General features: G+C 36.9%; 1 protein-coding gene across 2 annotated transcripts in view; it reads left to right on the plus strand.

The window, feature by feature from the left end:
- Positions 1 to 12,796, plus strand: part of mkln1 (muskelin 1, intracellular mediator containing kelch motifs) — a 54,088-nt gene extending 41,292 nt beyond the window's left edge. Inside the window, exons 16-18 of one of the 2 annotated variants that reach the window (XM_058625849.1) lie at positions 1,324 to 1,426; positions 1,677 to 1,731; positions 9,150 to 12,796. In XM_058625849.1, coding sequence (XP_058481832.1) covers positions 1,324 to 1,426; positions 1,677 to 1,731; positions 9,150 to 9,271 — 280 coding nt within the window. In that variant the 3' untranslated portion in view covers positions 9,272 to 12,796. The remainder of the gene's footprint in view (positions 1 to 1,323; positions 1,427 to 1,676; positions 1,732 to 9,149) is intronic. The other variant, XM_058625850.1, reaches the window with a different exon arrangement.
- Positions 12,797 to 12,859: the final 63 nt, after the last annotated feature.

Below are 12,859 nucleotides of genomic sequence, written 5' to 3' on the forward strand. Positions count from 1 at the left end.
CATGAGACTTCCAGGTATTTACATCTGAATCTGACACACAATTTAGAAAATGCCATTATTTGTAACAGAACGCAACATTTTTAGGTGAGCAAAAGTATTGGAACAGATAGACTTAAAAAGGATTAAAGTGAATAAGACTTAATATTTAGTTGCAAATCCTTTGACTTTAATAACTGCATCAAGCCTGTGACCCACTGACATCACCAAACCTTTGGTCGTCCAGTGTTGCATTATTTTTCACCAAGATCTTGTATTGATGGTGGGAGAGTCGGACCACTGCGCAAAGCCTTCTCCAGCACATCCCAAAGATTCTCAATGGGGTTAAGGTCTGGAATCTGTGGTGGCCAATCCATGTGTGAAAATGATGGCTCATGCTCCCTGAACCACTCTTTCATTTGAGCCTGATAAATCCTGGTATTGTCATCTTGTAATATGCCCGTGCCATCAGGGAAGAAAAAAAATCCATTGATGGATGAATCTGGTCATTCAGTATATTCGGATAGTCAGCTGACCTCATTCTTTCGGCACATAATGTTGCTGAACCTAGACCTGACCAACTGCAGCAAACCCTTGCCTAATTGCTTAGTTAAATCCAGGTGGCAACTTTTTTTTTTGACCAGGCAGTGTATTATTTCAACACCTGCCAAGGTTATCTTTTTGGGCCCCATCTGTCTGTCTAACTTTTTGTGAGCAGCATAACTCAAAAAGAAGGACATATTTTGACTTATAATGTGGCCCAAGGAAGAAGTTATTACATTTTACATTTTATAGCTCATTACAAAAAACTCAGTTTCACCAAAGTGATGTACAAACCTTACAAATATAAAATAAAAACAATTGAACTGACAATATACACAGTATATAAACTCACACACACACATATATAAATAATGAAAACATTGAAAGGACAAATACAATAAAACACTGAACTAAGTAAGTTAAAAAAACAAAAAACTGAGCCTGCACAATAAAACCAGGCTTTGTGATGTGGAAATTGAGTAGCTTTGGTGGAGATTTGCTCTCTTTGAGTACTTTCTCTTTTTATTATGCTTAATTAATCATTTTAAAAATTTAGTATATTAAGCATTAAGATCATGAAAAATGGAAGAACTGACATTACATTTTTGATTGTGTTTTGATATTTTTAATTTTAAGCATTAGGATCATAACACAAAAGTTGTTTCATGTTCATTTGTTGGTGGAGGTTGACATTTTACACTGTTAAAGACCCACAACTAAAAATGCAGTGCCTTGTGTCTTTTGCAGTCTAGCGTTTAGTTACTCTAAATGTGGTCATATATTTGGTGTGTTTTTATTGTTCAGATTTGAGGAAAAAGCTCAGTCAGAGCCAATAACTGCACTAAAGTACCTTCAGAATGATCTGTCTCTCACTGTGGACCACACAGACCCCGGTGAGACCCAAGAGGTATGGAAATGTTCCTGGCTTTTTATTTTTGTATGTATGTTTGTTGTTGTCTTTACATGTTACAGATCAAGATATTTTTTGTTGTGTGTACTTTTTTAAAAAGAGGTTAAAGCTAAAGCTCAGAAAAATACAGACAGTTAAGCTGGATGTAGTGTTAGAATGACCATAGTGGGAGCCTCAACTGCTTAAACTGTTTGATTGTTCAGCACTGTAAGATGTCAAAGTTACTCAGACTGCCTTGTGCTTGTAGTTTCAGCTCCTGCCCTCTGCTCTCTTCAAGTCTGGCTCTGATTTCATCCCACTGGGTAAAAACCTAATTACATACTATGACCTAATTACATAGTAAGACTACATCCACCCTGCTACGTTTTCACTTAAAAATGTGATTTTGAAAGATAAAACATTCTGCATCAAACTGCTTTCAGCTCCAATTCAGAATTAATATACTTCCATATCTTTAAGGGCCACTGCATATGTGCGTGCTGGTAAAATCAGGAAATTGATTATCTTCAGAAAGTATTAACAAGAAACCCCAATGATGTTTTAATCTTAATTTAAAACACGACAACATAAATTGGAGTGTTGACACAGCTTTCGTTTACGAGTGATAGCAAATTTGTGGCTAATCAAGAAGCCAATGAATTTGTGTATCATTCATTACTTTTTTTTTTCACAATAAATCCAAAAATAAAAAAACTACTTGTTCACAATATTTGTTTACAAAATCAAAATGAAAACACGGATAACGTTATAACAAAATTTCAGATTTTGTGTTGAAATGGATATAACGGATAACGAGTGTGTCCCGTTTAATCCAATTTTGACGTGATGTATTGCTGTGCGGCCCATAGAGATGCGCAGTAGTGTTACTCCCATAATGCCTCTCGGCTATGTGAACGAGCCATTCACGCTCTTGATTTGCTTGGGGTGTCCATGAACAGCGAAAGGCATGATGGGAGTACGCTACTGACGTTTGCTAGCGGATTTCCGGAATACCGATGGCACATTTACTTCGGGTTTTAAACCATGGATTTGTAAATAAATTAATACAGTAAGCTAAAAAGTAAATTGACATAATTGGACGCTATTTGCTTGATTTTCCATTCACTGATATACTGTGATCAAAATTTTGTGAAATACAAAATTTTGCTGTCACATAATTCAGGGATTTTATATATTATTGTCCAAGAAAATCACGACAACATTAAGTGCTTTTATGATGATTAAAAAAAAAAACAATTCCATTGAATATTAATCATGAATGGAATAGTTTTTTTTTGTCTAATTGTTATGCTTTGTATTTTGGTTTAAATTTCAAAGTTCAAATTTGTAACTGTTTTTGTATAGGTGGTTTACAGATAAAGCTAACTTATCATTATAATTACAATGTATGTTTAATATAATAATCATAAAATATTAAAATAAAGTCAGGCCAGAAAACCTGCAGACTGGTGATCAAATTATTAGGAATAATAACGAGTTAAAAGTAGTTTTATAACTTCTTTCACTCAACATGTTTATCTTCAACTCTAATTTCATCACATTTATCAGTAACTTTATGAACAGATATTGACAATAAGACAAGCAGCCTCCCCGGGAATCAGTGGTGAAGAGAGCGCAGGTCTCACTGCATCACATGGTCACAGCCGGAATTTGAGGCTTCTGTTATGGGCATCCTCAGCAAAGTCAATTATGAGTCCTCCACACTGATACTCTCGCCGTGCACCTCGTAATGCCCCCTTACTATGAGGTCTAAAGTGCTAAAGTGGCCATCAGGCCCAGGAAATAGGGCTAAGTTGCTGTCATCGGTGATGTAGAGACTGGGGCCATGTAACTTTTCAAATGTAAACAGTGAAGGAAGGGGTTCAGTTCAATGTTAGTAAAGTTAACGTTAGCTATAAAATAACATAGCTAACAGTTAACGTTACATCAGTGCAATTTTACAGAATAAATGGGACTTATTTTTAGATGAAACTACAATAAGTTACCTGCCGATTTTTTCGGTCGTCATGTCGTCTTCCTTTACAGTCACCCGTTTGAATGAGATGAAACGCTCCATGATTGATCCTCAGTATGGTTTTGAAGGCTAACGTTAAACTTCCAAGTGCAACACACGAAGAAGACAATAACTTCCGGTTCACAAATTAAATATCAAAATCAAAATCTTTCCATTCATAAACGAATGAGGAACTAACAAACTGTTTTATCATTTTTCGATTTTGGAATGTCAATTTAATATGAAAAGAACGAATGATACACGGATTGCGGCGCACTATCCAGTTCTTCTAATACATCCATGGATTTAACGGGAAGGGCTCAGTATCTTTTTTTCACATTTCAGCACAAAATTGGAAATTGTAAAAATGAGTAATCTGTTTTTTTGTAATCAAAATGATTATTATTATTTTTGGTTTTATTGTGAAAAACAAATGATACGCGGTTTGTAATGTTGGTAACTGCCATATCGTTTTCAAAGATCTCCATTTCTCCCTGTCTAAACTAAAACTACTTGAGTGCACCAGTTTTTTTAAACATTACTAATGTAATGTAGTTTATGTAGTTTAAGAGCATTTTCTATTGCTACAATAAATGCAGGAATCAATAACTTCTACATTTAAAACACATTCAAGATAGTTCTTTTCAAATAAGTAAGTCAACACTCTTTCCTTCTGTACAGCCTGATGAAGACCGTAGAGTTAAATTGTTGCTCTTTAATGCCAATTTAATAAACACTTATAAACATTTTCCTACTACTTGCATTAAATACATGATACCAGCAGCATAACAGGTTCATTCAACATTCACTTTATTTTGGAACTTGTGAAACTATACTTAAAGAACAGACATGGGGGGTCATACAAAACATGAACTAGCTCACTGAGCTCAGAAATAATTTACCCTGTCAGTACACCTAAGTAAAAAAAACACAAAAGTCATGATTTAACTAAACAATATGCATGGATAATACATAATCATAAATCAAAGTTAGCCAACAAAAATCTAGTACAGGGCTTCATTTGTCAGGCACTGTGCCCGTGATCACACAGATCGGGCTAAAAAACGGAAAAAACTTTATTTCTTCCAATATATGTCGGTTATATGGCGCATCCACAGGATTTGTGTCGAATCACAATCCATGCAGTAAAACACCTGGTATTTTGGCTGAAGAGCTGCCTGATCTTGTATGGAAGGCCACTATTGCGTCCAGCTGCTTTATATAACCTGCTAATATTTATACAGCAGTCTTCATCCGTCTCAATATTTATACATTCTACCAAAGAATCACGTAGCCCAGAAATATTTGGACAGTGACACAATCTTCATGATTTGGGCTCTGCATGCCACCACATTGGATTTGAAATGAAACGACTACAACGTTTAATTCAATGGGTTGAACAAAAATATATGATTAAACATGTAGGAATTGTAGCTTTTTTTATACAAACGCTCCTCATTTCAGGGGCTCAAATGTAATTGGACAAATAAACATAACCCTAAGTAAAATGTTACTTTTCAATATTTTGTTGAGAATCCTTTGCAGGCAATGGCTGCCTGAAGTCTGGAACCCATGGACATTCCAAACGCTGGGTTTCCTCCTTTGTGATGCTTTGCCAGGCCTTTACTGCAGCTGTCTTCAGTTTTTGCTTGTTTGTGGGTCTTTCTGCCTTAAGTTTTGTCTTGAGCAAGTGAAATGCATGCTCGATTGGGTTGTGACCTGGTGATTGACTCGGCCATTGCAGAACATTCCACTTCTTTGCTTTAAAAAACTCCTGGGTTGCTCTTGCAGTATGTTTTGGATCATTGTCCATCTGTACTGTGAAGCGCCGTCCAATCAACTTTGCTGCATTTGGCTGAATCTGTGCAGAAAGTACATCCCTATACACTTTAGAATTCATCCGGCTGCTTCTGTCTTTTGTAACATCATCAATAAACACAAGTGACCCAGTGCCATTGGAAGACATGCATGCCCATGCCATCACACTGCCTCCACCATGTTTTACAGAAGATGTGGTGTGCTTTGGATCATGAGCTGTTCCAATTCTTCTCCAAACGTTCTTCTTCCCATCATTCTGGTACAGGTTGATCTTAGTCTCATCTGTCCAAAGAATGCTGTTCCAGAACTGGGCTGGCTTCTTCAGGTGTTTTTTGGCAAAGTCAATTCTGGCCTCTCTATTTTTGAGGCTGATTAATGGTTTGCACCTTGTGGTGAATCCTTTGGATTTACTCTCATGAAGTCTTCTCTTTATGGTAGACTTTATGGTAGATACTGATACACCTACTTCCTGGAGAGTGATCTTCACTTGAGTGGATGTTGTGAAGGGGTTTTTCTTCACCATGGAAAGGATTCTGCGATCATCCACCACTGTTGTCTTCTGTGGATGTCCAGGCCTTTTTGAGTTCCTAAGCTCACCAGTGCACTCTTTTTTTCTCAGAATGTACCAAACTGTTGATTTGGCCACTCCTAACATTTCTGCTATCTCTCTGATGGATTTCTTCTTTTTTTTCAGCCTCAGGATGGTCTGTTTCACCTCCATTGAGAGCTCCTTTGACCGCATGTTGTGTGTTCACAGCAACAGCTTCCAAATGCAAATGCCACACCTGGAATCAACTCCAGACCTTTTAACTGCTTAATTGATGACAGGTTAATGAGGGAAGAGCCCATGCAGCCGTGCTATTTGTTTTTGCAGTCTTCTGAGTCAATTGTCCAATTACTTTTGGTCCTTTGAAAAAGAGGCTGCTATGTATTAAAGAGCTGTAATTCCTACACTTTTTATCCAAAGTGTCTTACATTGGAATTGAGTACAATCAGCCAGGCGTGGAGTCAAACTTGCGACCATGATGTCTTTCGCACACAGGGTACCAGTCTTAACCACTGAGCCACGCCAGTGTCGTCCATTAGTGGATAATGGATGACACTACCAGCAAAGGCAAGTTAGGGCTAATAACCAAGAGGGTATCATCAGGAACAGAAGGAACAATATCAGGGTCAGTTTGATGGACTGTGTTAAGGTCAACATGTGGGACATCACATGGTGACCCTAACATCATGTCATCATCAGGATCATTGGAGTGATGGTCATCATCCATCACTCGATTTCCATGGCCTTGAATGTCACCAACCAAAAGGCCCAGTGTGTACAGCACCAAGATTGTTATGCCCACTCTCATTGTTCCGATTTCTGTAAATGAAACAACATTAATTGATTAAACATTGAGGCGAGGCAATTGTGCCCCCCTACAAATAATTTGACTACAAACCTAGATGAGCCTCTACATGTTGCTGGTTGATGGCAGATTGAAAAAGGTAGAGCAAAGTAAACTTGCTTGATGATAAGGTGTTACAACCCGGCTCTTAGGCTGCAACAAAAATAGGGAGAGAAGACGAGGACTAGTGCAAAACTATGATTTATTTACAAACAGAGAATTAAATATCAGTGTCAGTAATCAGTAAGTGTAGGCAGGTATGCGCGCGTGTGTGTGTATGTGTGTGTGTGGATGCATAAAACAAAACTAAACTAAAACAAACAGCCGCGCCAAGGCCCATGCCCAGGGTGTCTGTGTCTCTGCGAGAGAGGCCAGCCAGAGTCTGAGAGAGAGAGGGCAGAGGGAGGAAGGAAGGCCTCTTAAAAGTGGTGTCCAGGTGTAGCTCATCCCTGTGATGATAATGACCCCGCCTCCAGGCCTGAAACAAAACAAATAAGGCCAGCACAACACTCCCATAATAAGGGGTCGTCACAGGTTCTACACTATAAAGTAGTAAAAAAGAAAAAATCAACAAAACTAATTTTTTGTGTGGTTTATTGAACACTGTTAGGTAGCTGGGCATCTTTTCTGTTTTTTCCTCCACAGGGCTTGTATATGAGATTTACTTGCACCATAGTAGAAGTGATCCTTATTGCTATGTACATAAAACAAATAATACAACCAAATCTCATGGCAGTTTGTATACAATTTGTATACACAAACATGAAAATTATTATTTTTTGTGTCAGACAGGCATCCACTTTTGTTTTCACAGAGGCACAAATTTCTGCGGGTAGGTATTGAAATGCTGCCCTACCCATTAAAACCACTGATTAATATTAAACGTACTGGTAGAGTTCAGAGGAAAGACCACATTGCTCAGTTAACATGGGAGACAACTGACCCCAACACAGCTGGAAGTCACGCTGTAAAACACCAATGCAAATGCAACAAAACCAGCTGACAGAATGGTAAAACAATGCAAAAAAAACTATTCTAAAACTAATTTCACGCATGGAATCAAGTCTCAGGTGTTGATTTATAAAACTGCGTCGGATACTAAATGCTTACAACATACAATGTTATCCTATCTAAAATCTTAATACACATGAAACAACTGCTAGCTAAATCACAAGAAATAGCAGCTAGCTAAAACATACAACATTGTGCTAACGAAAATATTAATACACAGAATATTTTAAAGAAAAATGGTGGGTGGCTTGATTTAACAAGGATATTAATTGAACTGTAGAAGTCGCAAAAAGTGCTGCTTACCTGCACTAGTCAGACAGTAGAGGTGAGCACGACAGTCTCAAAGGCCCAAAACAAGTCTCATGGATGCCACCTAATGGCTCAACTTTATACATCAATAAAATGTGAGAATACAGTTATAAATAATAGGCTGCTCAGCTTCACTAATTTGGTTTATTAAGGTGCTGAAACCCATGTCTTTTGCTTTATTTGTACCTTTATTTCAGAGGTAAATGATGATAATGCAACACTTTTGTCACAGTATAAGTCATTGTTACATTATGAGCTGTTATTTCATTATGAGTTGCTACAGCTTTCACCATTCAATAACATCAATGGTTAACTTGGAATAAATAGTAAATTAAGTGTTTTAGTTTCAGCTTATAGATTTTTGTAAACAGGTATTTTAGCACAGTGTTTTCTCTGCAAATAAAAAGGTTAGTCCCCTGATGTTGTGCATGTATTTATTTTATTGCTATAAAATTATTATCTATTATATTATTTTATTGTCACAATGTTTTACAAGAACAAATCTGTGAAAAACGTGTGCTGTTATACAACTAGAATAGAAAATAGAAAATACAGGTATGAGTAGCAATAAAGAATAGAAATGAGAAAAAAAGAACCATAGTGAAACAGATTTCTATGCTAATGGTTTAAAAACTGCCAGTTGACTAAATCTGACTCAAGTTTATTTTAGATAGAGCTTGCTTAGGAACCACTCAAAGCACATTCACTATTTCGCTAATAACTGTAATACAGCATATCAATCACACACGCAATGGACATCTTGCCCAACAACACTTCAAAAGGATGAAACACCAACCTAATGTGATTGATCCATTTTACATGTAGTTAAAAATAAATGGTGGAAAACCAATTTAAAAAGAAAATCATAGTGTCATGATAACTGTAATTCTCTTAAATTCTAGTTTTTATAATTACACTGATAAATGTGTGAGTGTTTTTTGTTTATGTTTATTTGTTTTGATTTAGCAAACAGTTGGCATTCTTTTTTATGTTAGTTTTCAAAATATTACTTTGGAGTTACCCTCTGTCAAACTGTAAGGGATTTTCTGTTTTTCTTCTCCACTTTTTATTTTCCTGTTTTTCCTGTGGGATACGAGTTGTGATTTAGAAGCTGACTGATACACTTGATACACATGCCATAATTGTAAAGAGCAGAAACAGTAACAGTTGTTTCCCCTTTTTCTGTTTTCACTGTCAGGTTTTTCAGATGTGGACCAGACGTATGCTCAGCGGACACAGCTCTTTGACACACTTGTCAACTTCTTCCCAGATAGTATGACTCCGCCCAAGGGCAACCTAGTAGACCTCATCACCCTTTAGCCCCTCCCCTCTCTGATACATCCCTCCATCACCCATCACTCCACCCACTGGACTGACTTATACAGCCCAAGCAACTGATGGATGAACCACACTAGTTATCTTTCTATTCCAGAAATTTCTTTGTGGTGTGGATTAGCTCTGCTTCATCACTGTGACATGCTGATGTCACAATCTGTGTAAATATAGGTGAACGTCATAAACACATTAACATCACTTTCATTTCACAAAGACTTCATCAGCTGAGGTTTGTCTGTGTTTCAGTCCGAAACACAGACAAATTATTTAGACCATTATTTTATTTTCAAGTCTTTTTTTTTTCTATGAAAAGGCTAATATTTTTACTCACACAAATATCTTCAAAGTCCACTATCGGCCTCCGCATGTTTGAGGGAAAGAAAAGTATGATGGGACATTCAGGCACATTATAGTGAAAGCAAAAAAGTGGTCTTTTTTAGTTTAATTAAAATTAAAATAACAGCTATGTTTCAGCTATCTGCTACTCTCCCAAATTATTGAATCTTATATGCAAAATCTTAGGACACATCTATTATTTACAGCTTATGGTTTGATTGTCATTTACATAAGATTTCTGTTCTCACTTACTTATGTACTAAACTTAATTCAATGGGTTTAGATACTATACAGATAAATTAATTATACATAAATGTAGCTTTGAAGATTCCTGAATTGAGCACATAGTTGATGCTCCTTGTCCTCCTTCAGAACACCAAGATTCACTCAGAGAAACCTTCTGGCTCTACTGTAATACTCGCTAGGATTTGGCAGTATCCAGATTTTGATCAGGTGAAACACATTTTGCCACAGTATTACAGTAATAAAAACTGATGTGAAAGGGCTTAAAGGGAGTGCCAAAGGCAGCAATAGCACACCAGGTCGTGGCCATTGGTCAATTTTGGAGATAGTTCACCCTCTCTACTCCTAATTGGTTCTCAATGTGCTGAGAGTAGCAAGTATTTTTAATTGTTTTTTTTTTTTGCAAGAGTTGCCCAGAGTCATCCATTCTTTTGTGGCTTTTATATTTTTCTCTTTCAGTGCAGTGGTAGCATAATAACATCCGGTCAATAAACTTGAATCAACAGATACGGAAAAAATACTACAGAAACTGAAAAGTCAACCTCACAGACAGATGTGGTGGACAAAACAGGAATTAAATAAGGTATACTTATATATATTATAAGAACCATAATTTATGCACATCGCAAAGCTGTTTTTTTGACGTCATAATTAAATTGTTTGAATGTTTGGTGCATTGACATGGTTTATATAGCAGAGATGAGTAATAATTCAATTGCTACCAGGTAAAAATTTAAAAACAACCATCTAAATTGCATACACAGAAATCCGACCACTCTTACTTAGAAGTATCCATCCATCCATTTTCTACTGCTTTATCCTCCACAGGAGGGTTTCGGGGGGTGCAGTGCTGTGTCTCAGCTGACATAGGAAGTTTGCCATTTCATCGCAGGGCCACATATAGAGACAAACCACCATTCACTCTCACATTCACACCTACGGTCAATTTGAAGTGTCCAATTTACCTTATACCCATATTGCATGTTTTCGGACTGTGGGAGGAAGCCCATGCACACACGGGGAGTACATGAAAACTCCATGCAGAAAGGCCCTTGCTCGAACCCGGGCCTTCTTGCTGAAAAGGCAAGAGTGCAAACCACTACAACAAATGTGTGGTCCTTCTGTCACACAATCATGCTTTGATTTTGGGTTCTTTGCTGATTGGTGTCGACTGCAGTTGGTGGTAGTGAGTCTTGAACACAATTGTTTTTTCTGTGGGAGTAACATCATTAATATAATTTATTTTCAAATACTAATCTGCAGAGGGACTTTGGGGATCTAGAGCCCATCCCAGCTGAAGGGGCAAAAGGCAGGATACACCCTTGTCAGATCACCAGTTAATCATAGGGCCAACATACAAAGAGAAAAAAAATAAACATCTCCATTCACACTGGAGTCTCTGAAATATTTTTACAAATCCCCTTGCAGTGTGCCATGGACAGCCGTTTGGAAAACCCTGCTATACCTCTATCTCTTTGTGTCTTATGTGTTCACTTTCTGTCACAGTCTGAAAGAAAAATCTTTGAAAAAACCCATGTTTCACAATGATTACATTTATTTTGTTAAACAAAAACATGCTATAGGTATAAAAAAAAAATGGAAAACCATGAAAGGTAACACTTTGACAAGTAATGTTTTTTTTCTGAGCTAGTGTCTTTGTCTTAGGGCACAGCAAGGTAAAGGAAAATGTACTGTTGTCTAAAAAAAAAAAAAAAAAACTAAAATAATCATTTTCACAATGACATTGCATATCTGCAATTGCAATTTGATATTTTCCATTGTCATCAACATCTAAAAATATAAATGGTGAGCCTGCTCCAGCCCAAACATGACTCCCATGCAAAAGTGTTGTGATCAGTGAGGCCTATTCCTTTATTTTTGCATTACACTGAAAATATTTTGGTTCAACATCAAAAGATTAATACAGAGGAAAAAGGCAATAAGAATTGGATGGTCTGATTGGAATTTGATAAAGGTTAATCTTTGTTACATAAGTCTATAAAACTTTGTCCTAGAACATTTGAACCTTGTCTATACCTTTTGGCAAAGTGATGGAAAGTTTGGAGAAAGAAACAATCTGCTCATTATCCCAAACACGCAAGCTGTTCTGTGAAACACAGTGGAGGTGATGGCATGGCTTGGGCTTCTGAGACGAGCTTGTTGATCTTCATTGCTGGTTAACACATGATAAAAGCAGCGTTATGAACTTAGAGGTCTACAGAAACATTGTGTCTGCCTATGTAACGATTGATGAAGACAGATCCTTCATCATGCAGCCAACGACCTAAAACACACTGCCAAAACAACCAATGTTTGGTTTGAAGAGATTGAAGGTGTTAAATGTTACTGTGACTCTTGTTGTGTAGTATCATCATCACTTTAAGTAGTGCTGGTGTTATGTAAACACCAAGATGAGATGGTTCTGTCAAAAATTGACAAAAACTAACAGAAATGACCTGCTACTGTAAAGTCCCAAAATAAAACATCCTCTACAGTTAATAGAACTTATAAATGATGATTTGCTGCTCCAATTAAGAGATGAGATTATTTTTTAATAAAAAGACACCAGATTTGAAAAAGATGTCTTTATGATGTGAAATGTGAGGGATAATTGGCATGTGGACATTTATTTGGCTCATCATGCTTGATCAGCCTTTTTGTGCCAGAACACTGTTTGAAAAAAGATCCTTTGAACTACTTGGTACAATTCTCTTAAGTTTTATGGTAAAGCTCCTCCACACCAAACTTTACTTTATGAATTAGTAATTTTGTATAATTTTCCATTTTTGTCCTAATCCTGACTCCTGAGTGGTACTGAGTGGTTTTTAAGCTTGTATACTATTCAGTAAATTTGTAGAAAGCCTTGTAGTATTGTATTGTATGTAATGTATATAATGAATAAAGACTGTATTTTGTTCAGGGTTTTTTAAACCGCTCCCTCAGTGGTGTGTTTGCCCTCCAGTGACCATGTACTGTACACCAACTGTTATGTAG

This window comes from Solea solea, chromosome 3, assembly GCF_958295425.1.
Source record: "Solea solea chromosome 3, fSolSol10.1, whole genome shotgun sequence".
Taxonomy (NCBI): domain Eukaryota; kingdom Metazoa; phylum Chordata; class Actinopteri; order Pleuronectiformes; family Soleidae; genus Solea; species Solea solea.